The 20,341-nt window shown below is 42.1% G+C and overlaps 1 protein-coding gene across 5 annotated transcripts; it reads right to left on the reverse strand.

Annotated features, from left to right (window-relative positions):
* Positions 1–1,315: 1,315 nt before the first annotated feature.
* On the reverse strand, positions 1,316–18,776 carry LOC108934057 (GRB10-interacting GYF protein 1-like). Of its 5 annotated transcripts, none has more exons than XM_029251527.1 (26): positions 18,526–18,776; positions 14,574–14,687; positions 14,321–14,430; positions 13,985–14,047; positions 12,169–12,298; positions 11,989–12,084; positions 11,776–11,890; positions 11,576–11,684; positions 11,053–11,246; positions 10,491–10,705; positions 9,485–9,590; positions 9,180–9,341; positions 8,921–9,072; positions 8,580–8,742; positions 8,270–8,436; positions 8,039–8,139; positions 7,729–7,817; positions 7,530–7,603; positions 7,277–7,390; positions 6,948–7,163; positions 6,685–6,869; positions 4,633–4,790; positions 4,337–4,500; positions 4,170–4,214; positions 3,922–4,066; positions 1,316–2,967 (listed from the first exon to the last, which is right to left on the reverse strand). In XM_029251527.1, exons 4-26 carry the CDS (start codon positions 14,017–14,019, stop codon positions 2,900–2,902), a joined length of 3,003 nt encoding a protein of 1,000 aa, XP_029107360.1. In that variant the 5' UTR covers positions 14,020–14,047; positions 14,321–14,430; positions 14,574–14,687; positions 18,526–18,776; the 3' UTR covers positions 1,316–2,899. The 5 variants fall into 5 exon arrangements, with proteins under 5 accessions (XP_029107360.1, XP_029107361.1, XP_029107359.1 ...); XM_029251528.1 differs by having other exon boundaries at positions 7,277–7,384; positions 9,485–9,593; XM_029251526.1 differs by having other exon boundaries at positions 6,948–7,160; positions 9,485–9,593.
* Between the last annotated feature and the right edge of the window lie 1,565 nt (positions 18,777–20,341).

The raw sequence follows: 20,341 nt of genomic DNA on the forward strand, positions 1-20,341 counted from the left end.
AAAGCAGTGCTGCTACAGTGGTAGAGGTCTGCAGAAAAGAACAAAACTGACTGAGGAAAGAAAGATTTTTTGTGACTTCACAAACGATGCATTAATCTTCACTACATGACTGTTCAACATGGGCCTGACCTTCACAGATATTGCTGGATCTTAACCTGCTACAACCTAACATTCAGCTGTATGGAGATTAAAAACACACTTCTACTTGTGTCAGTTGCTTTAAATAACTGGAAGTGGAAGAAACTTTTCTGCATAACCTGTGGAGGACGAGTCTTACCTGCTCTCATCCCTTCCCTTGGAGACCACCTTGCAGACCTCCTTTCCTCACTGAACTTGTAGGACACGTTTGGCTGCTCTGTCAAGGAGGCCTTCTGATGTCCAGGCAGCAATGTGATACATACAAGGTGGGGGGTTGGGGGTAGGGGTATAGTCCTTTAGTGATCCCACTGTCTCCTCTGGACATTCACATGATGCCCCACCCATCACTTTTTAAAAGGAAGTTGCATATTTCTTTGCAAATCCACAACTTCAGAAGGATTTATGGTCTCCTTGCCCGTTTCTTTCTGCCAGTAACTGCCCTGCTTAAAGACTGAGGCAGCAGGGGGTTAAAATGTTGTTTGGATTTCAGAGGTGGAGGTGAGGTTTAGAGTTCAGTCCATTACAGAAATTGCTTGAGGAAAGAACACTGAATGCCTCCCTCCCTTTCTGTACAACCACTTTCATTTGGCTTGTGGCAGCAGGACAGAGGTTGGGGCCTGTACTCCTGTGTTTCTGAAAAGGCCCTGGGACAAGATCCTGGATTCCTCTTTCCCTTCAGGAAGTGAGAAGCCAAAGCCTGCATAATCAGACAAAGGTAATGCTTTGCTTTCCCACTGCAAAAATCCCAAGACAAAGCTTCCTTAGTTATAGTAAAAGGAGGAAAGAAAAAAGTAGGTTTTTTAAATTCTAAAAAGAAAAAAAAAAAAAAAAAAAAGTTGACACTGTACCGAGCATTCCCCTTCTTTCGTTAAAAAAAAAAAAAAAAAAAAAAATCTCCTCAGCTCACTCAAATCATAACATGTAAATGCAAATGTGGGAAAAATAAACCAAATAAATAAGCCACATCATAAATGCACATTATCTGTAGAGCCTCAATTCAAGAAATTAACTGAGGGGTTGGGGGGAGACACAAAAAGAAAAAAAAAAAAAAAAAAAAAAAAGTCACATCTTAGCCCATGCAATGAGCACTGGAGAGATTAAGTTCATAACTAAGAGATGAAGTATAAAGATGGTGCACCCTTTTCCTCTGCCTAATTCCATGGTGAGACTGCATGTCTGTCACACCTCCATTTCTTCAATCCTTCCCTCAGAAGACAATCTCTGTAAACTTTTCATTTTTCTAATTATCATTCATGACAAGGATGAACAGGCAGTGTATTCAGCAGTTGCAGCATGATTGTTATAGTCTGACTCTTCTGTATATGTAGAGACTATAACACCAGGACTTCGCCATCTCCTCATCTTGAAAAGGTATGTGTCCATCTTGTTGATTTCTTTCCCAATAAGTTCCTAGCTTGATGCCAAGAACTATTTTTTTGGAATACATTCAATATTTAAAAAAAAAAAGGCAACAAAATGAAAAATTAAAAGGTAGCAGCCTCAAAGCCCAACTTCACTTTGAATTACAACATGAGGAAGGGTACATCGCACCAGTCAACAGCAATACCTAAGACATGTAACACAGCAGAAGAGCATCCCATAGGGCACGATGCCACTGTGCACACATGCAGCAAAAAACAGGACAGGGACAGCAACTCACATCCAGAAATCTCCTCTGCTACTTTTGTTTACCCAGTAATTATCTCCATGCAATCATTTATTCACATTTCTCACTCTTTCAGACACACACATACATGAGACAACCATCCAATCTTCTGAGAAGACAAAACAAAAAAGTATGTACCTGGAGTGGCAGTCAAAGTAGAACACAGAATACAAGCACAGCACCCTCAACTGGCCTGCACCAAACACTACAGCACCAGAAAAAAAAGCAACGGTTAACACTGTTTTTGCCACCAATGTTGAAACACGACCATTAGGATGTTGGGCAGGACTGGCTGGAAAGAAAACAGACACTGCAGACTGCAATCACGGCTATCCGCCCACTTGCTCCCATACACATGCATTTAAAAAAAATAAAACTCACTCATACAAACTGCCTGCTTCAAATACATCTTGGAAAATAATTGGGGGGGGGGGGGGTGTTTCCAAACAAACTTTCTGGTAAATGTACAGACAAAAAAAAAAAAAAAAAAAAAAAAACCTTCTACTCCTAGTAAGTTCAGATTTTGTTTTTAGCTTTTAAGTTTCACAAGTGCAAACCAAGTTTTCAATTTCAGTTTCTTCTAACTTTTTGTATTTTTTTTTCTTTTTTTTTTTTTTTTAAAAGAACAGTGTTGATAAGTACAAAAAACCCCACCCATGTAACTCCCCACCACACTAATCAAAAATGTAACCTTCCAGGTCCTACAAATTGTGTGCAGATTCATTTGCATGTGTGCGTTTGTAAGTGTGTAGCGCACACGCACATGTGTTACATCCATGTGTTTGTGTGCATGTCCACACACTTGTATATATTTACCAAAACAAACCACACAGGTTCTGTGATCTCAAAAATAAAGCCCCTACTCAAATATTCCAAAACCCTATAAAGTGCATTAGTTTAAAGTGCTTACTGTATTAAGTGCCAGAGGATAATCCCTCCCCCCAACTCTGCCCCACCCCTCAAGAACAATGAGGGAGCTGCTTGACACCACCCTCTCCTCGAGGGGCACGAGAGTGTGCAGTCCTCCCTCAGTAGTGCACATTCCCAAAAGGGTGTGGTTGTATCATGAAGGCCTCATGTAGCTATTGCTGTGGATCAGTACTCCTCCAGCGGCTCCATCTTGCCCAGGCTCAACTTCTCCCTGGCGCTATGGAATGAGTATCCTGCAGGGGGCAACAGCCTTGTCGTGAGTATTCACAGCCACACCAACAATGGACAAGTAACAGCAAAGCCCTCGTTCATGAAAGACATAGCTGCTACAAGGTTCCATCACCCTGAATGATTAAAAATACTGGACAATTTCAATCTGTAAAACATGAGTTTAAAATAAGATAAGGACATGTTAAGAACACCTACACATAGAATTCTCATGAAATACAAGTGTGGGAATGCCTTGCTATGACTGTCATTGAAGTTGTATTGGTTAAAAACAGAGCTTTCAATGTCTCACTATGACATACACAGAGCAGAACCTACAATAGAGCCAATTAAGTGCAAAATCAGATGTCTCAGTTAATGTACAAGTTATCTAGACAAACTTCCAGGAACATAAAGATTGCATCTTTGCTGAAGAATTGGCTATAGTTCCGTGTAATAATGCTTGTGACACAGTTGAACACAAATCTGAAAAACAAAAGATTAGCTACTTGAGAAATTTCAGATCTAACTTTTAAAAGGCCAATTCTCCCTCTGTTTTTATTTGCAGTACAATCTGTTAACTATGCTTAGTGTAATTACTGAAGCCAAGGAGAACAATTTTGTTGCATTGTAAGGGAACTTTGAAACAGACTGACTTTTCTTACATGACAAACTATGAAGTCATCAGTGCAACAAAACTGATTCCACCTCCAGCTGTAGTACCCTTAAGCAAGGTACTTACCCTAAATTGCTCCAGTAAAATTACCCAGCTGTATAAATGGGTAAATAATTGTAGGTAACAACATTGTAAGTCACTTTGGAGAAAATTATCAGCTACATGAATAAATGTAAATGCACTTTTTGTCAGGGCTCATTTAGGGACAAGAAACTCAGACAAAAACCAGTAAGCAGGGAAACTATAGACACACTAAAAGGACACAAAAGTCAAACTGGGATGAAAGATCTGGACTCTGTCCTACCTAAGATGCTGGGATCAGAGTGCAGCATCATAGGCTGCTTCTTTCTCATCTTGGCTCCTTGGCAGTCAGGCAGCCCCATCTTCCCCATATGGGTTGACTGGAACACTGACTGCAAGGTGCTAGAATGGATGCCCCGCATGGAGTCCTGGGGGGGACACATTTATTAAAGCAATGGTGCACATATAGAGAGCTGCCAGAACCCTTCTGCATTCCCATTCCTTTTGGCCAAACCAGTGAATATCACTTGCCTGCAGCGGGATGTTCAAAGCCATCCCAGCAACCTCTTTTGATAGCTGAGGATAAAAAACAAGGCTTACTCACAGCTTAATGCAGCCAGTTTTCACAGCACATAAACAAGACCGGAAACATCCTCCTTACCACAGGAGCTCACGACCTGACCTGCAGTCTCACCCACCTGTTGCTGCTGCCTCTGAAGGCTGGCTTTCTGTTTGGCACGGCGCTCCAAAAACTGTTTAGCAAATTCTTTGGCTTCCACGGTGTCTCCAAGGTAGGAGCGAATGAAGTCATGTACCTCGTAGGGAGAGTCCACCTCCTTCAGGTATGCCACTATGGTGGCCACTAAAGAGAGGAGCCCAGAATTACAAGAATCTGAGAAAAGGGACTGGTAAAAGGGTCCTAACGCTAGGACAGCGATCAACGTGAACATGCAAGATGAGAGACTGGGAGGAAACAGCCAAGGATGAGCATTACCATCAAGTGAGGAGGAAGAGTTGTTGGAGGTGTTTAGTGTGTGAAGCATCTGCTCACACCATGTGGTGAACCCATCCTGTGGCTTCATGCCCTGCAGTAGCTTCAGCAGCCGGTCTTCCTCATCAGTGCGTTTCCTTCGGTTCAGCAGATATGGCTCACTGTGGACGACACACACAAGCAGACATGGCAATTTTTTTTCCCCACATATGCAATCTAAAGAGAAATCTGTTTTTAAGCACAGGTCAGTAGACAAGACTTGATCAGGGAATTAATTTTTGGATCACTCCTTATTCCCAATTTTTTTGGATTCACTTTGGAAAATGTACAGGTGGTCCTTGATTTATAATGGTGTTACGTTCCCTGAAACCCATAAGTTGAAAACATCGTAAGTCGAAAATGCATTAAATATACCCAATAGACATCTGTGTGACAGAATGGGACATGCGGATCGCTGCCACTGCCCAGCATCGCGAGAGAGTATCACTCCACGTATCGCTTGCCCGGTGGGACAAAGGGGGGGGGGGAAATCAGAAGTACGGTATCTACTGAATGTCTATTGCCAGCTCACCATTGTAAAGTCGGAAAAAAAATGCAAGTCGAACCATCGTAAATCGGGGACCACCTGTATAGTTACGCGCCGGTTAATGTTGTTTTGCTTAATGGCTGACTGCATATATGACGGTGGTCCCACAAGATTATAATGGAGCTGAAAAATTCTTATCAATGAGCCATATTGTAGCCATCGTAATGTATCATGTTACTTGGTCTTGGTAGTGCTGGTGTAAACAAACTTACTGCACTGCCAGTCATAAAAGTATAGTACATACTATTACGTACAATACATAACACTTTGATATACATCTGTTACTGGCTTATGTATTTACTTAGTGTACGCTTTCGACTTATAAAAAAAAAAAAAAAGAAGTACTGTAAAACAGAATGCCGTGGTATGCCGATAGCAGCATCATAAATCCCGTGTTTACTGCATCTGACTGCATTAAGGCAGTATCATCCAGGTTTGTATAAGTACTCTATGATGTTCGCACAACGAAATTGCCTACGACATTTCTCAGAATGTATACCCGTTGTTAAGCGACGCATGTCTGTACTGCTTTCTCAAAACACAACTGAAACTGCACATTTGTTTATAATTCAAGGCAATTTTACACCTAAGTCACATTAATAAAATTTGTTAATACAGATGTCCCCAATTTATTTACTAGATAAATTCTTTAAAAAAAGATCTTGCCCACCATAATAAATGGAAATGCTCCAAGCCTTTTTTAAATGAGGCTCATTAAAAACACACTGTTGCCACAAACTTCCCATCAGTGCTAACTGACCTACTATAAAGGTGCAATGTTCCTTATCTAGTTATTGATCACCAGAAGTCACAAACACCAGCTGTAAATACCACAGAAGTGAATTATATTACACTGCTCCCAAAGCCTATTACACTGGAGTACATCCTGCTAATATGTGTTAGCTGGCCACATAAAAAGGTTGTATTTATTCTGCTTCAAGCTGTAATGTACATCTGATTTTATGTTACTGATGCTTTTCTCTAAAACAGCACATAACATTAAGCTACTGGCAGTTATTCACCATTTTAGGCAGCTGGGCAATTTTTCCTGGAACAATCAGGGGTAAGTACCTTACTCTGGGGTACTGCAGCAAGAAGTGGTATTTAAACCCAGGTTCTTAGAATACAAGGTGGCAGCTCTAACTGCTATGTTATTCTATATGCACCTTGTTCTTGCTGAAATGTTATGGATATGTAAAGAAAATGTCATTTAAAAAACAAACAGCTGATTTACATTTTCCAGTGTGTTTGTAATACCAGGAACTAGTGTACTCTATAAAGCTCTTGGGGGGGGGGGAGGGGGGAGATATTATATATATAAAAATATATAAAAATAAATCACAATCACCCTTGGCTAGGAGACTAATGTGAGATCGATATTATGTTTATACAGCACAAAAGCACATACAATTTACATGTATACAAGTTGTCCATGGTGCACAGGTACCTGATGGGCTCTTGGGCCATACCTTATAGGAGGACTACTATGGTTGTTTTTCAGAGCAATATTGCGAAGGCCAGCCTGGTTCTTCATGGCTTCATCCCACACACCAATTCCACTGTCAGGAGGCCCAACCCAAGAGGTCCTGGTGCTATCATTCCACTGTCCTCCCAGTCCTGACATGCCTGAGCTGCCCATGGAGAGGCTTCCATGCTGCTGGGTGAAAAGATCTGGGTCAAACAATGAAGCATGACCAACAGCATCTGTATGGTCTCTTTCTCGGCTGCTCACCCGGTCTCGCTGCTGCTGCTTCTGTAGCTGGCGCTCTGCCTCCTGTTGCAGCTGTTTGGAGAGTGTAGTTGCCCCCATGCCAATGCCCCACCCTGGCACTGTCTCTTGCTGCAGCTGTTTGGACAGCGTGGCAGCTGCCACACCCCAGCTGGGCATTGCCTGCTGCTGCGTTTGTTGTAGCAGCTTGAGAATGAGTTCCTGCTGCTGCCGGCACTGCTAGGGAGGGGGAACAGAATTCAAGTGCATATATATTGTTTCAAACACACACCTCTGCACATACAGCTATGCAAGAGTAAATGTTTAAAGATAAGCACACTGCTCATATTCACCTGCTTGCGCCGGAAGATCTCCTCTTCCTCACGCCTTTTCTTCTCTTCTCTGCGTTTGCGCTCGTCCTCCTCATGCTTCGCCCTGAGCTCTGCTTCCCGCCTTTCCTGCTGAAGCTAATAGTAAACACAAGTATGCACACAGGCACACACCTGAGCCCAAACACTCAAAACATACTAAGGATAATCCAGACAGTGAGGAACTTAGTGGTAGCTTTTCAAAATACTATTTCCAGTCTGTCACACTATGGCTCACCTTCTGCAGCTGTTCAAGAGTTGGACCCTGAGTTGAAGAATTCATTGTTAAGTCCCATAAACTGGCTTCACTGCCTGTAAGGATAGACCAGTAGAACATTAGGCTGGGACTATAGAAAGTATACATCTAAGGACTTTATCAGACCCTTTTGGATGTTTGCCTTTGCAGGAAAGCAGGCATGAGCATACACAAACAGTACCTGACTGCTGTGAAGCTGAGGTATGCATGTCCCACATGGACCCTGTGTCTGGCACTGACATGGACCTGTTCATACCCTGATCGCCACACCTGCGGGGGTGTATCAGAAATGCACAGATATCCTAACTTCACTATTTAACTACAAACCAAGACACTCCCTGGGTTGAGTATATTAGGATAAAATAAGTGTCACACACCACAGAAATACAGATGAAATATATTATAACACAAGTGACTGATCCATCTTAATATCTAAATGGGAGATGCTTTACTGCAGTATCAGGGTGCACAAAATGCCTAGATGCTTCTACCTGTTGATAAGCTGAAACAGTTGTTGTTGCTGGAGCTGCTGGTAAAGAGCTGCTGCCGCCAGTTCCTGCTGTTTCTTTAGCCGGTCTTGGTCCATGTTACCCTGCAAGAGAAGCATGATGACTCTTCTGGGACAGTAGGTACACACAAGTAATGTGTCAAGATTACATGAATGCTATAGTCCAAAATGCTCTTGTTAACAGCAGGCACCATGGGTAGCTAAGGTGGCTCACCAGCAAAGGTGGGGGGGACGGCCCTGGAGCAAAAGGCACACGACCCCACATCTTGATAACATCCCCCAGAGGCTGGAATCCCTCATCGCAGCCACGCTTCACCAGCAGGGTCATGCTGAAGTAGCCTGCCTGAAACCATTCTGACATCTCCAGTGTGGTGAAAGGACCTGGTTGACAAGAATGGGGTTGAGTCCTTCATCTACTGTTGGTGTAACAGCTGCCTCTTACCACCAGATACTCTCATGTTAAAGACAAAATTAACTGTGGAAGAGTTTGTGGGTAGTGTTACTATGCTGCACGTGAGCCCCACCCTGGATCTCGCCCTGTGGATCTTTGTAGAACCACTTCATAGCAGCCTCATGGGAAAGAGGAAGGGCAGCAGCTGTGTTGCATGTCTCATGCAGACTGTTTGTGAAGTTGTTCTCTTCTTCCAGGGTGCTGTCCTGCAGCGATGCCACCATCTTTTCTGCCTCCTGCAACACATAAGCACACATTAACCACTAACAAACCTTTTAAAAAAAAAAGCACTATAAAGACTATTCACAGAATAAGATATACATCTCAAAGATGTTGCCAGGAAGACCTGTTATATCAATAACCACGACAGCATCAGAACCCAATTTTCTGCTGAGTGACAGAAACAAGACATACCTGTTGCAGGTGCTTCATGCCCTCATCATCCTCAGTGTCACCCCCTAGCAGAGGAAGCTCTATAGCAGCAGAGGAGGAGGAGGGTGGGGAAGAGGACAGACTGGAGGAAGTGCCAGGACTCAGCTGGCTGATGTGGCTGGCAGGTGCAGTCACTGCAGAAGAATGGCAATGGAAGTTTCAAAAATCATGCTGATGACTGACCATTTCATTACACCCCTTATTGTTCAAAATTGGAATGTCACTACAGTAAACTTCATACCTTCACCTGGCACCCTACTAGAGTTCATGGGTTGACTGTTTGGGATTGATTTTGTTTGGGGTTCACTGGAGGCTTGTTCTGGGGCAGAAGTGATGCGGGGAGAAGGTGGGGTCACAGATTTCCTTTCATCACCAGAAACTGCAGCAGTTTCTTTTGCCTCTGCTGCAGGAACAAAAAAAGAGATTATTAAACTGGTCATGGGTTAGTTCCAGTGTACTTCTTTTTGAAAAACTACAGTGTGACGATGCATTCCTTTGCCACATTGGACAAAAACATCCTAGACTGCGTTTATGCACATTTGTCACCTTTCTCATCACTGTTCTTTCTCTCGCTTTCACTGTTCCTCTCCTCCTCTTCCTCTAGCCCCTGGAACTCCAGCTCTTGTTCCTCAGGGATGGGATCCTTGGAGCCCTTCTAGATTGAAAGGGAGCAGTTAAAACATTGATGCCCTTTATAATTCTCCAAAGCCACTTAGATCACAGAATAAATTGGATTTTCACAAGCTTTAATGGAGTTGAAGATATGAACATGCAATTATTGAAGTCAGTTTATTCAATACTACATTAAAAAACTAGATGAAACGCTTTTAGCAGTTCTGAGAGAGAGGGGAGGCCACTCCACTAGATCGGAGCCAAAACCCCCTTTTTTTTTTTTTTTAAAAAAAGTCTTCAGACTTTCAATTTTGGAGAGCTTGAGAGTTGGGTCACCACGTAGCCACAGATGGAGGAGCGTAATAACCTTGCTGGAGTAAAGGGAATGATGAGGTCTTGGAGATATTGTGGTACAAATTCTTTTACTATCTAGTAGGCTGTAACCAATGTCTTGAGCTTGACACCAACAGCCATGGGAAACCAGTGGAGACAGATGGGGGGGGGGTGATACATGGGAATGCTTTGCCAAGTAAAACACAGCTTGTGCCATATCATTCTAGACCTCAGCTCTGCATAGACTGAGCAGGTAGTGATCAGCCATCAAAACAGACTACCAAAAAGCAAGCTGCAATGCATAAGGATACGTCTGTTGCAGATAGGAATAAAACAAAGGCGCTATGTATCGTCAGCATAGCAGCAAATCCATAAAGGACAATGTCATGTCAGAGCCAAGTATGGAGTACAGCACAGAGCCCTGCAGAAGAGTGGTTGAGAGAGGTATAAAGGAAGACATGGAGCCATGCAAAACATCTTGGTAGCAACTACCCAATAGGTAAGACTAAATTTCGGTGCTGTTCCTTTGTTTCCAAGCTGTTAACAAGAAGAAAGTAGAATCCTGTGGTTAACAGCGGTATAAAACACACCCCCACAAGCACATTACCTTGATTGGAAGAAATGCCCCAGACGAGTCAAAGGTGCCCATTTCCCCATCCTCCTCGTCCGTGCACCATTCTGGCAGACCATCTCGTTCTTCCTCCAGTCCCTCACTACATGCCCGCCGGCGTCCTCCCTCTGGATGCTCCCGGAAATCAAAGTCAAACTTCCTGCGCCGACCCTCACCATGCTCTCTCCAGCCTGCTGAACGAGGGCCTCCATCTGTAAACAGAGTGGCAGGCTCATGAAATACCGCCATGTAATAATGACCACATGACAGTATTGACTATAAATGCTGTAAAGGGCCAGCAGCCTGGAGTAAAGGTCTGAAATCCTAGGCTTATAATGTATTCACAGCTTTAAATGTACAGCATTCTACAATGGAACTCAAAAAATGCAGAAAAACAGCTGATGTCCACAGTCAAATAACTACTCCTAAAAGCTACAGCGATAAAGCAACTAAAAGAGGACTAATGAAAGTCTGTTCATTATACCCCACACACACAGTGTATTTATGTATAAAGTAAACGAACCAAGACTGTTGGTCCTGCAGTCCTTTAAAAATATACCTTCTCTCCGGCTACCAGCCATCCTCCAGCTTCCACCAGGCTCACTCCCCTCATCCTCCATCTGCTCCTCTCTCAGAGTGCGCCAGTTCTCGCTGTCTGAACGAGTGTACTCCTTCCGGGAAGTAGGCCCCACCTCTTCAAACCCCACACGTATCCCATCCCGCCGCAAGGGCTTCTCAAAACGACGCTCGCCTCTGTGGGACAAGGAAAGATAGGCCAAAGCGTTTCACACAATTTTGCAAATCTTCTTACATATACACAGAAGTAATGAAAGTTAACTGTAGAAGTAAAATTTCCATGCTGTGTTCTGCCAGACAACACAATACCACCTGTATTCTGCCAGCCCATAAAAATGTGAACTAAAACTCCTCCTTCCACTATACCCTAGAAAAACAATTACAAAACCTAAATGCCTTGATATGTCAGTAGAAACAGATTGAGGCAACAAATCTGTGAATGAATGAGTAAAATTCCTGAATGAACAAATCAGCAAAGACCCAGAGAAAAAGGCATATGGGAATACCTATCATCCCAGCTCTGGCTGCGGTGGATCTCCCTGGTGCTCCGACTGAAGCCCACCTCTCCTTCCTCAGCATTCCTTTGGTAAAATGCACTCTCACCCCTTCCTCGTCCTGAGAGGCACATGGGAGTTACATCAAGTGGTACAACAATGGAATTAGCTCCGGCATTTGGCCCCCATGACTACCCATTACCAATCCTCACCTCTACCGCCTCGTGTACTGCCTCTGCCTCTGGCCATAGCTGTTGGGATAGGACCTCCTGCCTTTCCCATAAGCCTCAGCACAGCCACACTGTTCACCGACATTGAAAAGTTCCTCTGGAGGTAGGAAAGGAGACGAGAGGTAAGAGCACTCTGTGCATACAAGCTAACTCTAGACAGAGAGAATCTTAAAGACTTGAGGGTTTTAATTTCACCTGTTCCTCTTCTGTTAAAGGTACAAGGGCCAGGGGTTGCAAAGGTTCTTCCTGCAGAATAGCAGCAAATTCCTTGTCCTGCATATCTTCTGGGACCTGCCAAATACACACACACACAGCTTGTTAACCACAACCTCATGTAGCGCTGACAACATGCCTTTTGAGACATTAGAGGTTCACCTTGTTGTCTTTGATATAAAGTGCTAACATTTCCTCTCGGCCGTAGCGGTACTCGGCCAGCTTATACTTTGGCATAGCAGGGGAAGGAGGGGGGGATGTCACACTGCCTCCACCGGACAGCGCACGGAGCCTGGGGGGGGAGAGGAGAGAGGGAGAAAGGAGAGGGGAAAAAAAAAAAAGAAAAAGAAAAAAAAAAAAGAACGAACAACCTTTTATCCTCAAAACACCACAAATCACACAATAGCAACAATGTAAACCATACAGTACAGTATGTATTTGGACAGTGAATTTTTGTTGTTTTAGCCATGTACTCCAGTATATGGAATTTGATATGAAGCAGCATCTACAATGGGTGTAGAAATACAGCCATTTTTTATACCTAGTAGCACCTTTTTAAGCAACCAAAATATCTGGACAATTTGATGCTCAGCTGTTCCTTTGCCAGCTGTGTGTCACTTTATGAAAGACAGAACAGGCCCTTTACAATGAATAGGAAAATTCTTCACATTTCTACCAAACTGTAGTCAGAGTTTGGTTTTATGCTGTTCCGTACATCTCATCTGAACCTGTGGGACTCACCAAGCAAATCATAAAGAAACTAGCTACTGTCATGGGTTTGACTCCTGACTCAGTAGAGGCAGTGGCAGAGGCCTGGATGTGGAGTAAGCTAGTACCCTTTACGGAAAACTGAATACATTCCCTCCATGAAAAGATCACCATTAGCTCTTTAGCCACAAGATTCTTCAACTACAGTGAACAAAGTGTTTTTGGGGTTTTTCATACCGAAAGCCATCCTCTGCTATAACACCACTCAAAGGCCCATTAACTCCTCAACACAGAGAACCAGTTAAGTGTCTTGTGACCTTAGAGGCACTGAACTTTAATTGTCTAATGCAAGTAATTTGTCATTGTCTACTTTTGTTATTTATTTTGTGTGGGTATAACTGTGCACTTTGGTGTTACACATTGTGTCTAGATGCTGTGTGTGAACTTCCTTTCACAGATTAATAAAATACCTGTCTTATCCTCATCTAGCCGTGGCATTTGCACCTAGAACCTCTTGCTGCTGTCTCTCAACCAAAGAAGTGTCAATGCCAGCAAAGCAAGCAATTTTGAGGTTGAAAAATACTGCGTAAGTCACAGACTTGGCCAAAATATTAAGAGCATCAAAATCAACCGTTTTGTTCACTGTTGATAAGAAAGAACACGCTGGTGAGCTTAGCAAATAGTAACTGAACAAACCAAAATATACTGCTGGAGAAACTATGGGTTTTTTTTTCAGGGCCAAGAAGAGGAATGTTCTTGAGTGGCCAAATCATTCACCTGACCTGCATCCCACCGAGAATTGTCTTCAGTAAATGAAACACAAACACCCCCAAAAACAAGCAAGAACAGAAAATGGTGTCAGTACAGGCCTGGCAAAGCATACTCAGGAGAGACACCCAGCATCTGGTTATGTCTATGGATTGTAGACTTTAGAAAGTCAAATGCAAAGGATTTACAATCAAGTACTATACATGGCAATTTTATGTCCATTTCTTCCCTACACCGTTCACCCAATATAGTCGTAAATACCCTCAAACTAAACCTAACAGTCTGCACTTTTTTCGCTTCACTTAAAATGAGTACTGAACCAAAACAAAATTTTGTCTGTCCTGTATGTGTTGGAAAACTAAAGCTTTCCTTAGGACATAAAGAACCTGAAGCTGGGAAAAAGAAAAAAAAAGAGGACAAGAGGAAGGAGGGGCAATAACAGAAATTCTTCACAGAAACAAAAAGGAGGTAATAAGAGGGGATAAAATTTGAGGTGAATTACCATTCTGGGCCAAAGTTCAGAGTTTCAGCAGTCATATTTTCTTCTCCGTAAGGTGCCTAATGTCTAAAGAGAAACATATCCAACGTCACTGAGTAGCATACCTCATAAAATTTCACATTAAACATTGTGTCATTCTCTTTAAAATGCTTAATAGTTCAACCTTTTCCCCACTTACTAGCATGTTATCCAATCAAATCCTCAATCAAGCCAACAGTCCTCTTAATGGTATGACTGCTGTATCCAACCAAATTTCACCCATTCACACCAACTCACAACTGACAAATACAAAACATCCTCCTTTGTGCTGCAAAAGTAATGACCTACTGGCATACTTACTTTGGACAGAGAAGGTGATCAGGTGGGCCTAGGCTAGGCCTGTGTCAGACTTAGTTGTGAAGTGTGAAGACACCGCTGTCTCCCTGACAGTGAAAGAAGAGCTGCCTATACTGATATAGGGAAGGAACAGGAGGACTGCGGTGTGCGAGGTGCTGCTTAACATCAAAAATAAACTTCAACCAAAATCTTCCACAAAAAAAGTGAGGAATAACAACACTACTACTGGCAATAATAAAACGGCATCAATACTGACGTATCAAATTCAAACAAATGAAGAATGCTGAAATAAGCAGAGGTAAGCTTCTTCTGCTCGTTTCCTCTGTGCAGGTGAGTGTTCTGTTCTTTGGAGTTTCCTTTTCACAAATTCCTGCAAAACAGAAGGACAAACACCTTTGACAGCTATACTGTAGTTTGGTCTTCCCAATTCTATCAAAAATTCAAAATCCAGCCTAGAAACAGGAAACATGTATTGATGAGCTGAAAAGATCATTTTTAATTTCAGACTACTCTCAAGACTAAAAATGCTCATACAGCTGCAGGATTCAGGAGCACAGTACTGCAGTCAGATTGACCTAGTCACTAAAGCTTAACAAATGCTGAGAGGTCCAGACCAGTGTGGTGGAGCAAACTTTGCCTTCAAGGAATCCTCACAGTCTTCAAGGAAGACTTCAAAACCATCCTTCTTCTAAAGTACCTTAGCCCAGCTCTACTGACCATATACCAAAAGTTACACTTGACTTTAGTTGCTTTTTGAGAGTCGCTATCTGAAGAAATTTTATTAAATGACATAATTGTATCCACTGAATGTAAAGCCATGTCAAAAAACATTTGCCAAATTAATAAATTTTACATTTATTCACTGAGCAGACTATTTTCTCCAAAGCGACGTACATCTTAGCAAAAATACAAATTTGTGCATTACATTAGGAGAAAGACATAGCAGCAGACATAAGATTAAGTAAACCTAGTTTGTTACTTTCCACCTGATGCACCAATGTTCATTGCTCAAGTAGATACGAAAAATGCAGAACAGCCCTATCCTGATAACCTTCCTACAATTTTTTATAAAGGTACACAAACATTTACATACAATACAGGAGTAGCGGCTGTGTAAAGGCTTATCTGGGGATGATCATAAAGTTACGAGGCATGAACATTTATTTAGGAGACGCTTTGGAGAAAAGCGACTTCCAATGGATACTATGTAGTGTTACCAGCCCACACACCTTATTCACCAAGGTGACTTACACTGCTAGATACACTGCTTACAATGGGTCACTCATCTATACATCAGTGGAACACACTCTCTGTCACCCACACACTATGGGTGAACTTGAACAGCATGTCTTTAGACTGGAGGAGGAAACCCAAGCAGATACAGGGAGAACATGCAAACTCCACAGATACTGAGCGGGGATAGAATCCACATCCTCTCACACCACCCAGGCACTGTGAGACAGCAATGCTACTTGCTGTGCCATCATGCTGCCTAATTTTAAATAAAAAGGTACTTTAACACATTTCTTTTACACAAAGTCTGACAGCTCACAAGAATGAATAAAAAAACTCATGGCATGAATTTATAATAGCTCAAAACAGCAGTCAAAGCATGAGCAACTGGTTCAGTTCTGGTAGAGTCACAACAAACAAAGCAGAAGTCACCATCTTAAATGATTCTGAATTGACAAGTAATTCTGCTACTGCAGCATATTAGTGAAACGGTTGGAATTGGGCAGGTTATTTAAAAACTTTACTGGGTAGGTACACAACATAATTAAGCCTCTATATATATATAAAAAAAAGTTCATGATACATCTGCAAAACCTTCTGTTTACATATACAAAGCATGTGTCAGAAGTATAACAACCCAAATACTTCCCTGAGTTTTCAAAGTTGGCTCTCCACCCAGAACTCAAACTAAGCAGTTCTGCATTTTGATGCAGGGATTTTAAATATTGCAATGAGGCAATCTGTTTTTTCATGCAGCTGCACCATCTGAAAAACTCTTCACACCACGCACTTGTCAAATACAGTGCAAACATTACTCCCTTCTACATGCAAGTGTTTTTTTTAATCTTATTAAAAAAAAGTTGAAGTACAGCTAAACACATGCCCAGACTGAACATCAGAGATGACAGGGATCACATTTTTTCCTGTTATTACCCATGCAGGAACACGCTTTTCATGTGAAAAGCCAAGTGAGCATAGGACACCTCAGGGAAATGCCACAGGAGGCTCACATACTTTTGCAGAGTAGCAGTGATCCATATTAACACAGAACAGGTTGTGCAGGGGGAAATTCTCCAACTTGCAGTTTGCACAGCCTGTTTACAATCACATTCATTTGCACAGACTGAGCTGGAGGTCTATCGCAAGCCTTGATTCCAACCCAGAAGCTTCTGCAAAACACTTATAATTCCTCTTTGAGCCAAAGCAGGAATGCCAAATATATTATTCAATAAAATTAAAAAAAAAAAAAAAAAAAAACCAAGGCCACCAAAATTTTTTTTTTTTTTTTGAGGTGGGGGCATGATTTCATGCTAGCTCGCTGTTACACAATTTACATGACATTAGTGTTTATTAATCTTTATTACAGAGACCTTTGTGCAAAAGAATGTTATCAAGAAAATTTATAGTTCACCAAGTTATATAGCAATATGTTCTTATAGTATCAATTCAAGATAAATACCTTGATCGAGAACACTACAACATAACAGAGAACCTTCACACTGCAAAGTAAAGCAGCAGTTGCACGAAAGACTTAATGTTTAAGTTTATAATTTGTTTACCAATTGAAAGCCTACATGCACCTATTTGCACAACATATACTGGTTCACATATCTGATAAGTGACAAATAGACTAATCACTCATGTCTGCACCCAAATCTCTCCTTATGTTGACATACATCTTGGAGAATAACACAAAAAGTATGTTGCTGTGTAGAAAAGCATCTGCTAAATTAATAAATTTAACCCTAAAAAAAAAAAAAAAACACCTAGTACATTTATTCATTTAGCTACTGCTTTTCTTCAAAGCGACTTACAATGTTAATCTACTTACAGTTACCCATTCGTACAGGCAGGCAATTTTTACTAGCGTAGTACAGAGTATGTACCTTGCTCAAAAGTACTACAGCCAGAGGTGAGATTCGAACCTGCGACCTTTGGGTCCAAAAGCAAGAAGAGCTCTAACCACTACGCTACCTACTATCCTAAATATACATCTAAAACTTCATTTAACACAGGAATGCAAATCCCAAATTGTCAGAATTAGTGTGAAAATCCATGAGAGCCCTGGGAAAATGTCAGAGAGGAAGCAGGTGTGTGTACCTAAAGGACCATCCAGCACCTTCCACTGCATAGCTCCATCATGCTAGCTTGAACCAAACCCCACCTCACACACACAGGCCTGAGAAGGCCAACGTGGTTTCATTCTTCAGTTCAGGCTAAACACACACGACTGTTGTTAATCTAGAGAAAATAATATGATCACAGTGAGTGAGTGATCAGCCCACCGCCGTAAACACAAACTCCTATATCACAAAATACCTCTACTTATGTTTGTGATCAGTCGTTTCCCCCTGGCTCAAACCTAGCAAATAATAAGTTTCCAACAACACTCACAGTTACAAGTTCAAGTTGTCATCAATTCAGCTACTGATCTCGAGTAAGTGTAACCCGAGTAGTTAGTCTGTTAACTGCCGTGTTCTGATGGCAGAGCTCCTGCCGCGAAACACCAGCTGCTCCGCAGTGTTGGCTGCCATCACCGACCTGTCTGTCGAACTGTCAGGCGAACAACCAAGCATGAAGCAGCAGACTCGGGCCGTTGTGTCACATCAGCAAAAAAAAAAAAAAAAAAAAAAAAAAAAACTACCACCAACCACAACACGACTCCATGTGCAAAAGTTCCTTCACCCAGCTCCGTAACAACACAGACAGGCCCTCAAGTCTCAAAGTTGTGCGGGACGTGTAAAGCGAACGGGCTGGGAGCCCCGCCGGCTACCGCGTAACGGCGCTACTACGGCGCGACACCGCGGCTCCGCGGCCTGTAACTCACAGTGTAAGACAAACACACAGGAAACACTTCCACCCACTGCTTTCGCCTCCCCCGCTCCGGCAAACAGTCATCCAAAACAGCACAAGTGTCTGCAAACCCTTCTTCTAACATTAATTAGCAGAACACGACGAGAGATCGCGGGGCTTACCTTCGCACTGCTAACGTTAGGTAGCTAAGCTTAAAGCTAGCTAACGTTAGCAAGCTGCTTTAAGTTCAGTCTTTTTAAAATATACTGTCCTCTTCTAGGTGAAAATATGGGTATTCTTTCGCATTACGTAACATCAGCATCTAATAAACTGTATTTTCCAACTTTATGTCACAGCGTTGCCTTGCTGTATTTTGTTTATTTTGTACTCCTACTACAACACTCAACGGCGCTCAGTACGTGTTTATACGTAGTATCGCTCGCTCCTCCTATTTGTGTTTTTTTTTTTTTTTTTTTTTTTTTTTTAAAAAAAAGGCAACCTGACTGTTCTGATCACGTGACGGGGGCGGGGGGGGGGGGTCACGCGTCACAGCACCGCTCGCTCCAGCTGTACAATTACTATTTCTTTGCAAATTAGTCGCAGAGGTCATGCGGACACCAGAGGCAATATCGATGCATCTTGCATAGTTCAAGATTTTCATTTCCTTTGTACATATCGCAAATATGCCACATATTTTATAACAGTTTAAATTTCTACATGTGTAGAAATTTCTATTGTTAAATTTGTCTGGGTCATTTTCAAGCAGCAAAATCTCATGGGGAACAGTGTATTGTATAACCATATTAGACTGATTTTTAAAATCATACTTATAGCCATGTTTACACGGGACAGTCAAAACTGAAATGGGCCCAGACGTATATGTTTAAACTGCTCCTTCTGGGGAAATACTGTAGAGAAGCTGAACTGGATGATCCTCCTGAAAAATAGGAGGAGAAGGGTCTGAGAGTTTGTAAGATTCTCAATATCATAACAACACAGCCTATTTTCCAGAGTCCCAGTGTTTTATCTAACACAACACCAATGATCCGATCTAAGATAAACTAAGCTAAGGGGGGGAATAAAAATTTTTTAAACCTACTTTTGTTTACAAACTGTTTAATTCTGTCACGGTGAAATTTTGGTTCTAATTAGCAGAATGATTATATCAAGCTTGGTATTCTAATAGATTGATTGATTGATTGATAAATTGATCAATACGAAGAATGAAAATCTTCAAGGTACCTCCCATTAATTCCAAAGCAAATTTCCTCAGGTCACAGAAGCAAAACACACAACAAAGAAAAGACTAAAAACACTGGAATGAATAAATATCACATTGAGAGAAGTGTGCCAAATACTAAGTAGCACTGACAGGTCAGCGCCACCCTGACAGTGAGGACTCATTAAACAGGCTAATAGCAGTTGGTAGGAATAACCTCAGCAAGTACTGCTTGGAGAAACAAAACTGGACTAGGCTTTTGCTGAAGGTACTCCTCTGCTTAGTCATGGTAGCATGTAGATGGTGACAGTTGCTGTCCATAATGCCAAGAGTTTTAGAGTCCTCAGTCTGTAGTCTACTGTACTTCCTACAGAGAGTCCAGTCTAACATCCAGGACTGAGCCTGCCTTCCCAATTAAATAATTCAGTGTGCAGGCAACACCTGTAGAAAGACCATTTCCCCAACTTACATCCATTTACATTTATTCACTTAACAGACACTTTTCTCCAAAGTGACTTACAAAACTATGTAGTGTCACTAACCCACACACCTTATTTCCCCCAAGGTGACTTACACCACTAGATCACTACTTACAAATGGGTCACTCATCCATACATCACACTCTAATGAAAAGCACTTACTCAGTAAGTTACTGCACAAATGACACATATACGTACTTTTGGTAGGAGACTGCATCCACTACATCAGAATAGAAGCACAAGATGCAGTGAATGACCTGCAGACTCCAACAGACTTGAGTCTCCTCAAGTAAGGTAACC

This window comes from Scleropages formosus, chromosome 4 (assembly GCF_900964775.1).
Source record: "Scleropages formosus chromosome 4, fSclFor1.1, whole genome shotgun sequence".
Lineage (NCBI taxonomy): Eukaryota > Metazoa > Chordata > Actinopteri > Osteoglossiformes > Osteoglossidae > Scleropages > Scleropages formosus.

Excerpts from the sequence above, each read along its gene's own strand:
- LOC108934057 (XM_018751545.2), bottom strand. The coding sequence starts at position 14,019 with ATGACTGCTGAAACTCTGAACTTTGGCCCAGAATG. Across the intron at positions 11,247-11,575 it reads AGCCAGAGCTGGGATGATAG|AGGCGAGCGTCGTTTTGAGA; the intron begins GTATTCCCATAT and ends CTTGTCCCACAG. Across the intron at positions 4,067-4,169 it reads CTTTGAACATCCCGCTGCAG|GACTCCATGCGGGGCATCCA; the intron begins GCAAGTGATATT and ends TGTCCCCCCCAG.